Below are 19,798 nucleotides of genomic sequence, written 5' to 3'. Positions count from 1 at the left end.
ATATTTTTTTTCCAATATTCACGTAGCCTTTAGGTGCACATACTCGCAGGCTCCTAGCTGTGAATCAAAAGGAAATCAGGAAACTTCGCGTAATTTCCTGTAACGGCCATCAAAGTTTCATACACTTGGGATTTTCTTTCTTCGATATTTTATCTCCGGCAACGTATTTCCATTTGACAGTTAGTACTGTTTGGCTGTCAATTCTCAGCTCAAACAGATAAGAAAATATTATTTCTGATAAAAATAAAAACCATTAGTTCTGTAAAACTCGAACTCATTTCTGGAAACTACTTCGTTTATGAAATATAATAAAAGTGATCTTCTTCCAGCTAATATTAGACTTTCTTTTCTAATATGTTTTTACTACTACTTTTTTATTAGTTAAGGCTAAATGAAATTGTTAAAACCTACTTAATGTTTAATAAATAGTGAAGCCCCGGCCAAGACAGCATCAAATATTTATTTGGTAAAATTTCAATCTTAACCTAAAAAAAATAAGATTGAAATCTGAACTATGTTGATACAACTTCCGATACCCAAGAGCGGCTTTGTAAAATAAATAAATAAATAAATAAAATATCCAACTTTTAATGTTGTGTAGTTCGAAATACATTTTCGAAAGATTTCTGTTAATAACGTACTTTGAAGTTATTTGCCTAAATGTAAGCAAGCTTCATTTGCCGCCCAGCGCGGTACCACAACCCCCTGCACACCGGCCGCGGTAGGGAGCCATACAATATGGTTTTAGTCGCCCTCCAGCCTACCCCCGAGGGTAAGCAAATTTTTAACATTCGGACTGTCTGTAGGCTCTCCGGTATTGCCGTCGAAGTCCCCCATAAAAAAGGCACTCCTAGTCAGTGCCATAACTGCCAACTGTACGGGCACTCTTCCCGTAACTGTCACGCGCGCCCCCGATGTGTTAAGTGTTTGGGCGATCACGCCACGGCCCTCTGCGCTCGCGACCAAAAAACCGCGACGGAACCGCCTAGCTGTGTCCTGTGCCGAACACAAGGTCACCCCGCGAACTACCGTGGATGCCCCCGAGCTCCAAAAATAAATCGCCGCGTCGCCCGTCAAAACCGCCTCCGAGCTTCCGGCCCAGACATCAAAGCCACGGTACCCTCTGTGCCGAAGGCTAAGCCTGCTTTCGTGCCGGCGTCGGTGCCCAGCGTCTCGGCTTGGGCTAAACCGTTGCCGTACACGAACACGGCTACAACTCTCTCCCCCGCGACTCGTCCCACCCCCGCGATACGTCCCTCCCCCGCGACCTGCCCTCCGACCGCGTCCGAAAATCTCGCTCTAGCGATCGACTTTTTCCAGTCGATCAACTTTGAGCGTGTTAACGCTTTGGGTGACGCCATTCGCGCCGCCTCCACTGCACAACATTTCATCGCCGTTGTGCAAGAATACGCTGACGTATACGCGTCGTTAAATACGTACGTCCTCCCCTCACTCCGCCGGTAATCAATGGCGTACATTAGTAGAATAAAACCCTTATCCGTAACAATAGGACTTTTTAACGCTTACGGTCTCGCAAATCAACGTGATCAGGTTTGTGATTTTTTGCGTGACCATCAAATTGACATTTTCTTAGTGCAGGAGACCCTACTTAAGCCCGCGCGCCGTGACCCTAAAATCGCGAACTATAACATGGTCAGGAACGACAGGCTCTCTGCCCGTGGTGGTGGTACCGTTATTTACTATAGAAGAGCCCTGCATTGCGTCCCGCTCGATCCTCCCGCGCTCGCTAATATCGAAGCATCAGTGTGCCGAATCTCACTGACGGGACACGCGCCGATCGTTATCGCGTCCGTTTATCTTCCACCGGATAAGATCGTTCTAAGCAGTGATATTGAGGCGCTGCTCGGTATGGGGAGCTCTGTCATTCTGGCGGGCGACCTAAATTGTAAACACATCAGGTGGAACTCACACACCACAACTCCGAATGGCAGGCGGCTTGACGCGTTAGTCGATGATCTCGCTTTCGATATCGTCGCTCCGTTAACCCCGACTCACTACCCGCTAAATATCGCGCATCGCCCGGATATACTCGACATAGCGTTATTAAAAAACGTAACTCTGCGCTTACGCTCGATCGAAGTAGTTTCAGAGTTAGATTCAGACCACCGTCCCGTCGTCATGAAGCTCGGTCGCGCTCCCGATTCCGTTCCCGTCACGAGGACTGTGGTGGATTGGCACACGCTGGGCATCAGCCTGGCTGAATCTGATCCACCATCGCTCCCGTTTAACCCGGACTCTACCCCGTCTCCTCAGGATACCGCTGAAGCCATAGACATCTTAACATCACACATCACCTCGACATTAGATAGGTCATCGAAACAAGTTGTAGCGGAGGACTTCCTTCACCGCTTCAAATTGTCCGACGATATTAGGGAACTCCTTAGAGCTAAGAACGCCTCGATACGCGCCTACGACAGGTATCCTACCGCGGAAAATCGTATTCGAATGCGTGCCCTACAACGCGACGTAAAGTCTCGCATCGCCGAAGTCCGAGATGCCAGATGGTCTGGTTTCTTAGAAGGACTCGCGCCCTCCCAAAGGTCTTACTACCGCTTAGCTCGTACTCTCAAATCGGATACGGTAGTAACTATGCCCCCCCTTGTAGGCCCCTCAGGCCGACTCGCGGCCTTTGATGATGACGAAAAAGCAGAGCTGCTGGCCGATACATTGCAAACCCAGTGCACGCCCAGCACTCAATCCGTGGACCCTGTTCATGTAGAATTTGTAGACAGTGAGGTAGAACGCAGAGCCTCCTTGCCACCCTCGGATGCGTTACCACCCGTCACCCCGATGGAAGTTAAAGACTTGATCAAAGACCTACGTCCTCGCAAGGCTCCCGGTTCCGACGGTATATCTAACCGCGTTATTAAACTTCTACCCGTCCAACTCATCGTGATGTTGGCATCTATTTTCAATGCCGCTATGGCGAACTGTATCTTTCCCGCGGTGTGGAAAGAAGCGGACGTTATCGGCATACATAAACCCGGTAAACCAAAAAATCATCCGACGAGCTACCGCCCGATTAGCCTCCTCATGTCTCTAGGCAAACTGTATGAGCGTCTGCTCTACAAGCGCCTCAGAGATTTCGTCTCATCCAAGGGCATTCTCATCGATGAACAATTCGGATTCCGTACAAATCACTCATGCGTTCAACAGGTGCACCGCCTCACGGAGCACATTCTTGTGGGGCTTAATCGACCAAAACCGTTATACACGGGAGCTCTCTTCTTCGACGTCGCAAAAGCGTTCGACAAAGTCTGGCACAATGGTTTGATTTTCAAACTATTCAACATGGGCGTGCCGGATAGTCTCGTGCTCATCATACGGGACTTCTTGTCGAACCGCTCTTTTCGATATCGAGTCGAGGGAACCCGCTCCTCCCCACGACCTCTCACAGCTGGAGTCCCGCAAGGCTCTGTCCTCTCACCCCTCCTATTTAGCTTATTCGTCAACGATATTCCCCGGTCGCCGCCGACCCATTTAGCTTTATTCGCCGACGACACGACTGTTTACTATTCTAGTAGAAATAAGTCCCTAATCGCGAAGAAGCTTCAGAGCGCAGCCCTAGCCCTAGGACAGTGGTTCCGAAAATGGCGCATAGACATCAACCCAGCGAAAAGTACTGCGGTGCTATTTCAGAGGGGAAGCTCCACACGGATTTCCTCCCGGATTAGGAGGAGGAATCTCACACCCCCGATTACTCTCTTTAGACAACCCATACCCTGGGCCAGGAAGGTCAAGTACCTGGGCGTTACCCTGGATGCATCGATGACATTCCGCCCGCATATAAAATCAGTCCGTGACCGTGCCGCGTTTATTCTCGGTAGACTCTACCCCATGATCTGTAAGCGGAGTAAAATGTCCCTTCGGAACAAGGTGACACTTTACAAAACTTGCATAAGGCCCGTCATGACTTACGCGAGTGTGGTGTTCGCTCACGCGGCCCGCACACACATAGACACCCTCCAATCCCTACAATCCCGCTTTTGCAGGTTAGCTGTCGGCGCTCCGTGGTTCGTGAGGAACGTTGACCTACACGACGACCTGGGCCTCGAATCAATTCGGAAATACATGAAGTCAGCGTCGGAACGATACTTCGATAAGGCTATGCGTCATGATAATCGCCTTATCGTTGCCGCCGCTGACTACTCTCCGAATCCTGATCATGCAGGAGCCAGTCACCGTCGACGCCCTAGACACGTCCTTACGGATCCATCAGATCCAATAACCTTTGCATTAGATGCCTTCAGCTCTAATACTAGGGGCAGGCTTAGGGACCCCGGTAACCGTACTCGTCGAACTCGACAAAGAGGTCGACGTGCAACCTAACCCATGCATCAGCCCGCTGAGTTTCTCGCCGGATCTTCTCAGCGGGTCGCGATTCCGATCCGGTAGTAGATTCATTCGCGAAACAATTGCTCTTGAGTTGTTAGGTCTCCTTCGGAGGCGCTCGGGCAGTTGTTAGCAAATCCCACCCCTCTTGGCTGAGCCTTTGCTCGCCCACCTGTCCTGGTGAAACTGGAAAGGCCTTCGGGCCACCAGTAAACTTTCAATCATAAAAAAAAAAAAAAAAAAAAAAAAAAAAACCACAACCCCCTGCTTATATCCGCCACGAAGGAACACGCGGTCCGGCTAGAGGTAATTGTTACAGTACAATTGATACTCCAATTTCGTGTTCCAACATGAGTGCCGGCATTCACAGCTCATACGGACTTAATACTAAGTTGTTGTAAGTAACTTAGTACTAAGTACTAAGTTGATCTCCTCTGTAACCTACGCAAATAAAAGGACTGAAAAAGGAGAAAATAAAAAACTGTGTTATTTGCAAAAAAACGTCATCGCCTTAAAAACCACCTTCTCCGAAATTTTAAATACAAGTAAGTCCTAATGGAAAATAAAAATTTAAAGGAAATTCTCGAACACATTGGTGAATAGGATGACATTCGGTTCAAGGAAACATGTTATTATCGGAGGCGTCTCAAATCGCTCGAGAGGCACAAGTTCGTCTATTTGAGTAGGGTCCACTCGTTCAATACTCAAATGCAAATATAGCTTCTTTCAATATTTCACGAGCAAGCTCGAGGAAAGCGTCCCTGGAATATTATATGCGAACATTTCTCGTAGTAAATTCAATAGGTCGAAACAATTCAATACGACGATTGATGATTCATTTCCTTTTATCGACACAAATAATATCGTTCTCTATTGCCGGCTTAATATTGAACTTAGCCGATCACGCATGACTGTTTGTGATAAACACAATCTGGGCGTGGAATTTGCAAGCCGAACAAAGTTTCAACTTGCCCAAAACAAGGCTGCTAAATCCGAAGGTTTCATGAACTTAACGATCCGACGGACCCTCAAACAAAGCCCAACTTCCATCAAGACGGGAGGCACAAAGAAAAATATAAAACTTGTAACTTTCAAAGGGATCATCCCTTTATTTTTCCTTTTTGTTGTCCCGAAATTGAATACCCATGAAATCAAGATGAATTAAAGCGCCGGTCATTCCGCTTATTTCTAAAATAACTCAAAGATTATTTATTATTATTGTATTGTTAAGTTTAATGAAGATTAATAATCAGAACTGAAATCTAAAGTATATTTAAATTAAACTATGCTTTTTGTTCATTGTCATTGTTGTTGTCATTGTCATTTTGGCCATTGTCCTTTAAGAATTCATATCCAATTTATAAACACACTATACTTTGGAAAGTGATTGAAAATGAATATTTTTTTACTAAGGCCATCAAAGTATCTAAATACATTATGCTTGCGACATTTATCCGTCATACTCTCCTAGTATTCACATTGCAGTCTCATACCAAACCATACTGTTACGAGTATCACTGACGGTTATGTTATTTGTTTGGTTTGAACATAACATTTATAAGTTAACTTTAGATTATGCTTAATGACTTTTTGATTAATCTTCTTTTATTGGTTCGACGGGTGATTCGGCGCACGGCTCGGCCTGCTGTTTAATAGATACCGGAGTCCACATATATACTCAGAAACATGAGTCCTAAGTCTCAGTTCTATAGTACAACGGCTACCCTACCCTTCAAACTGGAATTACATTACATACTGCCTCACTGTAGAAATATGCAAGGTGGTAGTAACTACCTTTGTGGCCTCACAAGACGCCCTACCACCAGTAACTACGTAAATTCTAATTTTTCGTATTTGATTTCTGTTACACGATGTTACTCCTTCACAGTGGAAGTCATTCGTGAATATTGGTCAAGTACGTATTTCTTCAGAAAAATTGGTATCTGCCTGCGGGATTCGAACACTGATGCAGTCACATCGTTCGATATGAATAGGCGTCTTATTTGTTAGGCCACAACTTCAATTCGCAGAGACAAAATGTAAAACTTTATCCTCATTAAAAATTGCCCCAGATAGACAAACTAGCTTACGAGCAATTTAAGTATTAAGTCGTAACCAGAACCCATAGACATCATACATTAATGCCGCAATCTATTTTGAAACTTGAGGATGAAGTTTCAATTGCATTCTACAAGGGCTGTGCCATCCTACAAATTGGAACGCATATCGGCCTTGCTACAGAAATTGGCAGAATACTTATAATACTTATACTTATTATACCTACTTATAATACGTCCTGCCTTTAGTACAAAAAACTAAATAAAATGGAGTACCGATCTTTGAGCCCCTTATTCCCTGCAGCCTTTCGTCTAAGACATATAAATTGGGCTATACAGGTCCCAATATTGGTACGCTTTCAAAAGGATAATTTACTGAATGTGTCAAAATATCTTAGAGACTTTACTATTTAAAATATTTTCATGTAACCTTCCCCGACATAGCGGAAAATTGGACTTCGTGGTCCTTTTATGTTCTCCACACAAAAGGCTTTCAAAAACGGCAACCGGCAGCCGTCTGCCAGCCTTTAGCGTTTTTTTTTTTCTATCGACGTATACCTAGTCTCATAGTGAAAACTTGTAAAAGCCTTCAAACGTCTGGTTTCGAAGCTATGTATAATACATATAATAAATACATAAAAATTTGCACTTCTTTAGAAAAATCAAATCGAGAGGTAAAACGCTATTTGGCGTATGCTACATTTTCGCAATTTTATAGGAGAGCCATTTCGAGTTTAAAATTTGGACAAAATATCATGCCAAAAAACTTCTTTAGCTATTTGAATAGAGTAAACTTAATTAAAGTTTAATTAAAAACATCGTATTGTTGATGCTAATACCACAAAAAACCAACGTTGCGTATTAAGCGAAACCCAAAATAGCCTTTCACCGTGTTATATGACATATACTTCTTCAAACGAGGCTTGTGGAGAGTATTAAGCGGTAGGCAGCGGCTTGGCTCTGCCCCTGGCATTGCTGAAGTCCATGGGCGACGGTGACCACTCACCATCAGATGGGCCGTAAGCTCATCTGCTTAAAAGGGCAATAAAAAAAAACAAAAAAAAGCCCCTCGTAATAATATAATCTCTATATATAAAAACGAATAGCTGTTCTTTAGTCTCGCTAAAACTCGAGAACGGCTGGACCGATTTGGCTAATTTTGGTCTTGAATTATTCGTGGAAGTCCAGGGAAGGTTTAAAAGGTGAGAAAATATAAAAAAGCTCGGAATTATATAAAAACAAACAATTTTGTTTTTCCTTTGTTGTGTCCCCTTGATGTGTCTTTTATTTATCGATTGAGGCACTACGAAGTCTGCCGGGTCAGCTAGTAAGTAACAATTAATACCTAAGTCGAACAGTTTGCTTCTTTTCACCACTGAACATTACAACAATTATCTGGTTAAGTAAGTTTTCAGGCGACGTTTCAGTAACTTCTAGATATTTAAAATCATAATATTCTCATTTTAAACTAGCAGGCCAACAGCTAATTCGAGAACCGCTTTTGAGCAGAGTTCTACGAAAAACAATTTTAATATTTTCTATGTTTAAAAAAAAGCACGTTATTGTCTTAACATGGATCCCTAGGATTTTGTGTGTCGGCTAGAAAGCATTGAGCATTTTAAAATATTCAGAGACAGGCCTCGGGCAGCCCGGGGTGGCGGGTCGTGCTCGTGGGGACAAACAAAACATCATTATGAGCGAAAACGTAAAAATAAGCTCCACCACCAGAGAAATTATTTAATTAATTACGAAGAATTTGTCTTTTACTTAATGAAACGCGCTTTGAATAAAAGCGCTTTGGTTTTAATTAAATGAGAATTCGTTTGTTTTTTTTTTCATTTGTAAAAGTAGGTTATCTCGCTGGTGAACAAACGTCGGTTCGCTTTGTCAGTTCAAAGTTGTTTAAGACAAGTAAATTTTAAATCAACCTAGACACGCACTGTGGGTAATTTGAAAAGTGAGGGCTCCGCTAATCGGAATATACGACTACATCCAGGAAAAAAAGTCCTAAATTTGGCAAACGGTGGTCATACAACGCCGCCTATTTGATTCATTCTGGTTTAAAGGTTGAAGCAGGAGGGGACATCGTAGGAGGTTCGGCCCACGAAAAAAAAAAAAGGATTAAATAATCCAAATTTAGATTATGATCCATATGCCGATCGGTCGTGGCATTCACGTTCTGATGTCTATGGTCTTCTGTGACTCATGTACTAGGTGACCAAAAGCAATAAAAAAAAACATTCAAGGTAACCATAGCTTTGTGAGGACATACTACTAATATTGAATAATTCAATACAATAACGCTGACATTGCGCAACCCGGAGCCAACAATTGTTTACGAAACACTCCAATTACATTTTTTTTGTGTCAAAAAAAATACACAGAATACAGTAGAAAAGCTTGATGCCTTATCCGGGAAGGGTAAATGTTAACAAAAAAAGCTTGCGAGGAAACTTTAGACACTAAAAAGACACGCGAGGGAGTAAAATTCGGAGCTTATAGCGTTCCCGAAAATTCCCAAATGTATTATAAATATCTTGGAGTAACGTATTAAACGCCACAAAACCAACATTGTTTTTTGAAGTTTTCCACATTCTTTTCGTTAACAAAGTCAGACTACGTTTATATTGGATTGTGCCAATAGATATATCGATAAAACTTTATCTTTGATTATACGAAGTTGCTACATGTTATTACAATTTATCTTGAATGTGTATGAAAATTCATACGTTTGTCTGCTTACAGTGTGTCGTTAATTTTATTGGCTTAACAACGTAATTCTAAGCCCTTAGGTTTAATTCTGGATCTAAAATCATTACTATCCATCGGCCCTTTTCGACAGTTACAATGCGCTCCTAAAAGACACTCTACACATACATCTTTTACAAGAGACCATGTAAACGGCCGCTTGACAGACGCTAACACTTGACCCATCGTTCATTCTATTTAAGCGGCTGTTTTGAAATGAAATAGGGAAACTTGACAGACAGACATGGATGTTCTTATTAGCATCGCAACAAAATCAGAAAGTAGATTAGTATAAGACCTTTCCTAAGCTATATTTTAGGAAAAGCCGTTGCGTGCTGATAAATACTCCTACGCTTTTTAAGCGTTTTATGCAGAAAAAAAAATCAATACGTTTCAATATAGTAGGCAGTTTCAAAATAGAATCTGTGATCTTCCCTCTTCCATCCATTGTTAGTTGTATGACTTAGTCACGGTTTTTGTATTTCTTATTGTCCGAGTTTTTAGGGGCTAGAAAAACATTACTTGACACTTCTGCATTTGAAATAATTTCTTTCATTTTACTGTACTGCTCATCTCTAAGTAATGCTCGCACGAATACTGCGATAGCGTTTGAAGATAAGACTTCTTAGTCCGGGACTGGATTCTCTACAGTTTTAGTTCCATTAGAATTAGAATAGTCTGGACAAACTTTTAAAAATATTTCTGTCACTATAACAACTCGCTCGATTCTTTGCAAGCAGAATTATTTAAGCGCTAAACCATTTCTCACCTTAAGTCATACGATTGGAGACTAAATTGCATTAATACCATATAGCCAAGTTAAAACATAATATGATTCGTTTATGCTCTAAATACGCAATACCAATGAAGGCTTGCTAGGTGCTCTACTATTGATAGTTAAGATAAAAATTATATAAATACTGGTGGTAGGACCTCTTGTGAGTCCGCGCGGGTAGGTACCACCACACTGCCTATTTCTGCCGTGAGGCAGTAATGCGTTTCGGTTTGACCGGTGGGGGGGGCAGCCGTTGTAACTATACTGAAACCTTAGAACTTATATCTCAAGGTGGGTGGCGGATTTACATTGTAGATGTCTATGGGCTCCAGTAACCACATAACACCAGGTGGGCTGTGAGCTCGTCCACCCATCAAAGCAATTAAAAAAAAAAGATAGCTTTTCGTAAAAATTTTAAATGGGTTACATAATGCTTTAATTTGAGCTAATCTATTTTTTTTTCTACAGATGGACTGGTTGCAATCGGACAATACACCAGTGGCATCACTGTCCGGACTCCGGCAGATCCTGAAAAACGGCTCCCTGGAGATACTTCCCTTCACAGCGGAACTGTATCGGCACGATGTCCATGCGACCGTCTACAGATGCAGGATGCGGTCCAGTGCTGGGTATATTGCGATGTCCAAGAACATACATGTACACGCAGGTAAGTAGTAGCCATAATACAATTATAATTGATTCAGAACGTTCATAGAAATATATATTACTAGCTAACCCGGTAGACTTCGTAGTGCCTCAATCGATAAATAAAAGACCGAAACTTTTGTACAAAATAAACTTGTGGGTGGCGCATATACGTTGTAGATGTCTATAGGCTCCAGTAACCACTTAACACCAGGTAAGCTGTGAGCTCGTCCACCCATTAAAGCAATAAAAAAAAACACAAAACGAAATTGATCAAAGAGTCTCCGGTCCATTGTTCGGTGGTTGGTAGAGTCCATAGGCAACACAATGTGAATGCAATACAGCTTCGCGGCAGAAACAGGCGTGCGATACCACAACAAACAAAAGGAATCCGTCCGACGAGGGACACATCAAAGGAAAAACAAAATTGTTATTTTTATTTAATTCCAAATATTTTCATATTTATCTATCTTTTAAACCCACAAAAAATTCAAGACCAAAATTAGCTAAACCAGTCCAACCGTTCTCGAGTTTTAGCGGGACTAACGAACAGCAATTCATTTTTATATATATATAGATAGACAATTGCTGTAGGTGTTCTATATTTTTCACATTTCCCTTATACATAAAAAAAAGTTTTTAATTTGGAATTTTAGCGTGTTAACCACATCTCTAATTTAAGTAGCACTCAAAATGCGAACAATAAATGAATTCTGTAACTAAATAAATTATTTTTATTGGTTTTTATAATACTTTATTTGGTATAATTACGTACCTAACTTGCTTAATTTTGAAACACAAAATAATAAAATCAATCGCAAACTCTCCATAGAATTGAGATCGCTTCAATTCTTTAAAAGTCATTGCCCTATTAATAATTCTGAAATGAAGTCTGGATGGTGATCAAATTGGTTTTAAGCAATAATTATATTATCTCAATACAAAATCATTTATCAGAAGATCTGTGCATCTAGGCTTTTGTTAAAACTGTGTCCCCGATAGATGGCATGCAGCCATTCTAAGCTTCAGATGAATTAAGTAAATGAAGCACGGATCAAAACGATTTGCCGCCCAAATTCTGTGAGGGTCTGAAAGAACTTACTTATCCTTGCACTTAAGGGATTATGTCGTAATGCGTGCTCCGTAGTATTTTAATTGCTGTGCCCTATGAACCAGCATTACATGAACTCGCATTTCATTAGGGTGAACTTCTATTTTATGAATGAAAAGTTATTTCTCCTTTAAGTTTACGATTACTTTGCTTCTGTACGTAACTTACAATGCCAAATTCTGGTTACGATTTACTACATGTATTAAAATACATCGATTACCACAGAACTTCAGTAATTAAATGATTACAAGACTTCTGCGATTACACTAGGATTTCATGTCAACTGTGAATAATTTAAATTCAGAATTCGGTTGGTATTTTGTATTTTTCTAGAACACCGCGATTTTATAGCACATCATTTTTATAAAAAAAAATTGAAACCAACCAAATTGATTGTTTTCAATATTACTTACTAACCAAATGAAAATGCCGACAATAAGACCAGTTTGCCGATTCATACGATAAATACGGTATCTTATAACGTAAAAATGATATGAAGACTCGGCAAACAAAAGTGTTTTTTCTTTATGTATAATAAGATTCAATTTTGTACAGCTCTTAGCTCACCATGGGAGGTTCACGTGCCGGACGAATACGTGATAGCTGGTAACGCGGTGGTGCTGAGATGTGTGGTCCCACCACACTGCGCCGACCGCATTTCTAGTACAGAGTGGCTTAACGACGACGATATAAACGTACTTCATTATTTAGGTACAATTGTTTCTACCTTTCGCATTACATTTACACAAAACAGTAGCTTATCGTTAAAATAAATAGAGTTGCTTTTCTTATTTAATATTACTAACACAGTTCAAAGCAAAATGTACATAGTTCGTGCGTAGTCGTATGTATGTACATGTTGATATGTATGCCTTGAAAATAACAGGCAGTATATTTCTCGAGGGCAAAAGATCTCGCGGACGATCTCCAACACGATGGACCGACCTCATAAAATCTGTTACTCACTCCAACATAAATGTTTGCTCTCACTCTGCGAAACATCGTGCCACATGGCGTCGCATCGCGAGAGCATCGGTATCGCAGGATCCGACTGATGCATGACCACGACCACTCTGTCAAGAGTGTACGAATAGGAAGGAAAATATTTCTTGATTCGATTAATGTAACTTTAATTAGCTAAACAATTCGTGAGTTTCATTATAATCACCTAACATTTGCTGAGCAAATATAATATCAACATTCTCATTTATGCATGTTCAATTAGGTTTAATAATTACCAGAATTCACATTCTTCATTCACGTAGGATGTTTAACGTGAATTATCATCGATATATTACCACAATTATGTTTGCAGGGTCGAAATATCATCGGCTCGACGACGGTTCGCTGTACATAAGCGCCGTCAGTACCAGCGATCGACATAACCGGTTTTTATGTCGAGTTCGGGACAAGATCACTGGGAATATGTACAGCAGTCAATACTTTGGTAAGTTCTCGGTTTTCAGTACATTTCTATATCTATATATATATAAAAATGAATTGCTGTTCGTTAGTCTCGCTAAAACTCGAGAACGGCTGGACCGATTTGGCTAATTTTGGTCTTGAATTATTCGTGGAAATCCATATGAAAATGCTCGGAATTATATAAAAACAAACAATTTTGTTTTTTCTTGATGTGTATGATTAAAGTTTATTTTATACAAAAGTTTAGCTTTTTTATTTATCGATTGAGGCATTACGAAGTCTGCCGGGTCAGCTAGTAGCTAATATTTATGCTTAACCGTTGGCGCGCCGTTTATTACGATTATCTTCCAGAAAAGATTAAAATAACTCAGAATAGTATAACAAAAGGCTTTTTATAAAATAGATGAGCAAGTGGCTTTAACCGTCCGTCGCAAACCATGTATATACTTCAGAAAACTCTAGCTTAAGTACCTAAAAAAAACAAAATGGTATCGATTTGGTCCACAAACCAGCGATGGCTAACATGAGAAGCACACTTCAAAATGTTGACGCTAACAAATGTAGGCGACTTGTAATATAATTAAAAAAACAATATGGGGCTTACTAATGGTCTGTCAAGAAAGAATAAGTGGGAAAAGATCAATACCGCACAAAATTCATTCAAATTTATTTTATCTCTTTCCAAGAATGCTTCTTCAGGATTGATACACTTAGGACAACGAACAATTAAACCAACAAAACATTTTTAAACAGTTTTGTCGAGAATTGCGTTTAGTTTAATACCGAATGAAAACTAGTGCCACGAAATGGTAATTTGAGTTTAGGAAAAAGAAAGAAGTCGATTGCAGTTAATCTAATTGATCTAAATAACTGATGTACCTAACTGAAACTCAGCGCCAAAATGCGAAACAGTTGTGCCAATCTAACAACAACAATAAAAACAAACAAAAATAACAAATGTGTTCGGAACCATAAACAAAACATCCATTCCTGATTATTTTTTTGATAAATAAACACCAATGCTCTATAATGGTTTTATGGCAGGCAGCAGACTTGGCTGTGCCCCTAGCATTGTTGACGTCCATTACCTACGGTAACCCCTTACCATCAGGTGGGCATACAAGAAAAAAAAAAAATTAAAACACATTTTTTTCACACATCACAAAAAACAATTTTTTTTTTCGGCATAATACTGCCACTTGATATTTAATGTTCCATTTCGCTTCACAGGTCACGTAATAGTGACAGAACCAAAAGGAGGCGTAAAGCCGCGCGTGTCTGTGGAACAACGCTCCAGGCGGGTCCATGTCGGACAAGATGTCCGTCTGCCGTGTGCCGTTCATGCGTGGCCTGTGCCCACTTACAGGTAAACTGTTGTTAAACTCAAACAGCGACGAACGAATACACACATCCATCGTACAAGGTCCTTAGCGAAGACAGAGGTTGTATTTATTTATTGCTCTGTGTGGGTACCTAGTGCGAGTTTTATAACGTAGCGTAAAAGTTAACGTTCTCGATAGCGTAAAAGTTAACTCAATGAAGTTGGAACGTTTGCCTACGTTTGCCGCGTTTCAGCTGCATACAAATTTGAGTTAACTCTTACGCTATAGAGAATGTTAAAAAACTCGCACTAAACAGACTGTAGTCTGGTTCGTCTCGATGTAGGTGATGACACTCACTTTGTAAGTATCTTGACTCTACGGTAACCACTGACAGCCCATGAGCCATTTTCTCATCCGCTGAACTAAATTATTTTCATCTGGGATACAATATGCGTTATTAATGTAACAAAAAAGAAGTTTTAACCAGATAAACTGATAGTTTTTACCATATATATTAATATTGACATAGCTTAACGTTCACCTTCAAAGACAATGATTTGAAAAGCATAAGTAATTTTAAAAAAACCTTTTTTAAATCTTGCTTATATATTATCATTAATCGTCGTTGTCGAAGTTGTTGTAGCCTAAAGGATAAGAAACCCGATCGATGCATTCGTATCATGCGATGCAACTGTATCTGTGTTCGAATCCCGCAAGCAGGTACCAATATTTGTAATGAAATACGTACTTAACAAATGTTCACGATTGTCTTCTATTTGTGTAATAAAAATGAAACCAGCAAAAAATTTAATTTTCCTAATTACTAATGATCGAACGCCTTGTGAGTCCAAACGGATAGATACCACAATCCTGATTCTTCCGCTTAAAAAGTGGGACAGCCGTTGTACTGTGATAACTAAGACCTTAGAACTCATGTCTCAAGGTATTTACGTTGTTGAAGTCTGTTGGCTCCGCTAACCATTTAACACCAGGTGAGCCATGAGCTAGTCCATCCACTTAAGCAATAAAAATAAAAAAGGGTGCGTGTGCTTATGTACGCGCGTAAGAAGTTATACTTTATTTTTATTAAATTTATTTCTTTTTTTTTAATTAAATTTTAATCAATTTGAAAAAAAAATCGATTAAACAACATCCTCAAACACGCATATTGGACATCCCTTTTCTTGGCATCGTATAAATTCGGCAATTCTCGGTACGGTTCGGAAAGTTCACCTGCGGCTATATTCAGACTCGCCAAGTTACGTCAGTCGTATTGTAAGGAGCGATTTAGTGGGCAACTTCATTCTGTTAATTTTGTATCAAGGTGCGCGCGCATCGTAAAATTTCACTCTCATCAATTTTTCATAACGCGCCTAAAGAAGTATAACTTCAAAAATACTTCTGTATAGTCTGTGCAAACAGTGTATAGTACAACAATTCTCCGATGACAATAAAAGCGTGCTGTTTCAGGCCTTTCTCGCTACAAATGGTCGCCCTTTAACGATTCGTAATTGCTGTCGGCACTCAATTTTTCACGAAGCTAAGTGTAATTTGTGAAACGAATTCGATTTGTTGAAATTGTATTGGTTCTCGCGGGACTACCGAAGAATTTGTCAAGAATTTCGTTCGATTATTTATTTTACGATTTCTTTAGCAGACTTTTTTTTTATTGCTTAGATGTGTGGACGAGCTCACAGCCCACCTGGTGTTAAGTGGTTACTGGAGCCCATAGACATCTACAACGTAAATGCGCCACCCACCTTGAGATATAAGTTCTAACGTCTCAAGTATAGTTACAACGGCTACCCCAAACCCTTCAAACCGAAACGCATTACTGCTTCACGGCAGAAATAGGCAGAAATAGGCATACTTTCTCGACGAACTAAAGATTATACAAATACTCTATCTAACTTAGGTTCCGTGGATGATCAGACGAAAAAGGACGATACACCATGAAACCCATTTAGAATTTGCAAACTAAATCAATAACTTCCACATTTGTTCAAATAGAACGAAAAATACCATATCGCTTTAGAAAACAGATATAAACCGTATATACCGATGAAATAAAAAAAAAATTAATATTTTCGCGGGTCTTTTTGGATCTGGCTTCTCATTATATAGCAATTTCAAAATTCGCACACGCCATAATTCGTTTTGACTGTCAAGGAGCGATTTATCCCGCAAAACCAGCCAAATTTAATTATACCCATGGTAATGTGCCTGCCGCCCGTCCTGTAGATCGACTTGTGGGTGTTGTTGCTTGTTATGAAAATGGCGGGTAATTTAAATAGATTTTCATAATGCGATGCCCCCGACACAGCTGTTTCGGACGCGTACGCTACAAAGCTAAAGCTCTGCTAACTGAGAATTTATGAGGTACCAACTTTTTAGGGGCTGCAAAAACGGAAACTTGAATGTTTTGCCTGCTCATCCAACCGACGGGAGTTCATTAGGGCCCGTTTAACTTAACTATAAACCATACGCTTAGGACGAGCCTCTGAAATACTCCATTATACATTCGCTTGTTTGATATTGCAAAAAATATATGTACTCTAATTGTGTCAAGTTTGTACGGCGTAACACGGGCCTAATAATGCTGTTTCTGAGTAGGTACATAGTTCAGCAAGTTATATTATATGAAACTTTAGTAGTTTGCATACCTGCGGTCACAGCGAATGTTTCAAAGTTGGTCGCTTAGTCAAATAATCACGTGGATTGAGCTACAGTCCGGGTCGAACGTCCGCGGTAACAGTTTGTTTGTTAACGTCTACCGTTTGACTTGAAAAGCGTTCGCAATCGTAAACTAAGCGCGTGTTTACTATAACTAGTTCAATATACATATCCATTATGAACTAGATACATTGCAAATATTTACCAAATTAACTTTCGATAAAGAGATAAAGTATACTTGATAGTACACCAAAATTAATTCGTAAAATATACACGTAATAGCTCGTTTCGCGGTAATAGCATTAAGCGATACGATTATGCTGGGGTCAAGTCCTGGGAGAGAACTGGGAACACAAACGCCGGGCCTAAATATAATTCGGACAATAAAAATACTCGTTTATGGTATATAACTATACTTGAGACCTTAGAACTTTTATCTCAAGGTGGGTGGCGCATTTACGTTGTAGATGTCTATGGGCTCCAGTAACCACTTAACAACAGGTGGGCTGTGAGCTCGTCCACCCATCAAAGCAATAAAATTTTTTTTTAAAAAAATCTCATTTTTAAAACAGTTTGAAATACGTACATAGCGCACATAATATACGCAATAACCATTGATTGAGAGAATTCGGTATCTTTTTTCGTCATTAAAATAAATGAAACCTTGCCATAGGTACTCTACAGCCAACTGACAATGCTTTATGTTCCACACAAAAACTCCTGTCGCCAACTTCGAATGTGCCATGAAGTTTCACACGAACTATGTACATTCTGGCGAAACCTTTTAGGATGCAAATTTCTTGCTGCATCTCGCTACTTTTCACGATTATTCCTAAGAACAAAACTCCGAAAGCATGTATGTGGCTTTTAAGTGATACGAGTCTTTCTCTAACTTATTTTACATTCTGTAGGAATAAAACTTAATAATATCAGTTAGCGTAATGAAGAAAGCTAATTGGAAATTAAGACACTTTTTTCACTTTGAAATTAGAGTCATCGTAGTATAGTGTAGGTTTGTTAGAATGTATACTGCCGCCATGTAAACACAAAGTATAGTTTTGTATAATAATTAGAATTAAAATGGTGCTCTTTAAGCAATGTTGTTATGTTAAATTTTTAGTGAAGGAAACAATTTTAGGCATTTGTGTATTTTTAGATTTAGATAATGTATCTAATACATTGAAACAAATTAACAATGAAATTTCTTAGTGGATGTAAATGCCAAATCATAATGTACCTTAAATAATACTTTTACCCTAAATAGATTGGAAAGTATACAGATATTAATTTATGGACGCCATCAATAACTGGCATATGAATAATGTGCAATCTGTGTATCATTGAAATAAGTACAAATCTCATAGGAGGGCGATATTGGCCTTTTAATTTACCTAATAAACCTACAATATAAGACAGTACACAGAAGAGCTAATTTTACTTCTTCATGCCCTTATCCCAATGTGTGGGGCGGAGCATGTCCTATTTATTCAATCAGACCTATCATACGTCATTTCTGCACTCACTCCCTTCTCTCACGTATTATTATCCTCTGTCACACAATTCATCCAAGCCTTTTCATTCCGTCCCGCCATACTCCCTATTAGACGATTATTTTTAATTAGTATTGATTGCGCAAATAACACTAGAAGTTACACAACAGACATATTGGCAAAGTAACATTATGGGGCTTAAACATCGTACCCCAATTGAAACCTTTGTAATTCGATCTGAAATAAATTTCTCGTGACACAAACTAAATTTGTCGGGCGCATTAAACCCTCCTTTAAAAGGTTCGGGAACCTTATTTAATAGTACCTTACCCGTTAAAGATATAAATTACTTTCGGCGTAACTGTACTCCTATCTACTTTATTTAGTTTTATTATAATTTATTGAACATCTCTCTTACTTTAAATATCCCACAGTCTTTTTTATCTTCCATTATTCTTGTTTCGTTCGATTATTTTCTTTAACGATGAGACGACCTATTGTTGCCTTGTTTTTTGTTATTTATGTACTAGACTAGTGGTAGACTAGAGTACTAGACATTTACCTATTGTACTTCGACTATCAGTACAAATTCGTTAGGAACATCATCAAATATTTGAAGAATTTTAATTTCTTCAATTATTACAACTTTCATCTTTAATCGTGTAGAAGAATACGTACTTAAATATATGCACGTGTCACAAAATATGCTGGCAAATAAGTATCACATTATAAAACAAAATCATATTCATAATAAATCATTCGCTGTGAAAGTCTAGATGTTAAATTTTGAACTGATTTTCGTATTGTAATAGCATTGACGTGTATCTAACAGATGGTTTTTTGAGCACCACGAGCAATTGACACCCATTGAAGAAACAACGCTTTGGAAACGAGCCCGACTTCTAGACGAGGGTCTCCTTTCCATACAGAAAGTGAGGCGGGAAGATGCGGGCAGATTCGTTTGCTGGTTGAATAACACGGTCGGCAGCGAGTCAGTCCATTTCACGCTTATAGTAACAGGTAAAAATCAAATATATTCTTGTGAAAATTAAACTTGTATAAATTAAACAACAATGTTAATAATTATGGACTTAATCTTTATGTAATTTCATTATATTTAAATAGCATCACTATTGAGAAAGATAACGCTACTATTACTAACTCTACTACTGCTGTCTGTGAGCAACATTATAGTCATC

The 19,798-nt window shown here is 39.4% G+C and overlaps 1 protein-coding gene across 1 annotated transcript in view; it reads left to right on the top strand.

Moving 5' to 3' along the window:
* The window catches only part of Dscam4 (Down syndrome cell adhesion molecule 4), a 216,199-nt gene that overhangs the window by 137,841 nt on the left and 58,560 nt on the right, over positions 1-19,798 (top strand). The window contains exons 4-8 of the mRNA XM_089735124.1: positions 10,402-10,600; positions 12,245-12,400; positions 13,005-13,136; positions 14,345-14,480; positions 19,432-19,619. Of these exons, the coding sequence (XP_089591250.1) occupies positions 10,402-10,600; positions 12,245-12,400; positions 13,005-13,136; positions 14,345-14,480; positions 19,432-19,619 (811 nt within the window). The remainder of the gene's footprint in view (positions 1-10,401; positions 10,601-12,244; positions 12,401-13,004; positions 13,137-14,344; positions 14,481-19,431; positions 19,620-19,798) is intronic.

Source organism: Bombyx mandarina, chromosome 19 (assembly GCF_030267445.1).
Source record: "Bombyx mandarina strain Sakado chromosome 19, ASM3026744v2".
Taxonomy (NCBI): Eukaryota; Metazoa; Arthropoda; class Insecta; order Lepidoptera; family Bombycidae; genus Bombyx; species Bombyx mandarina.
This window is presented reverse-complemented; position numbering and strand designations above follow the sequence as displayed.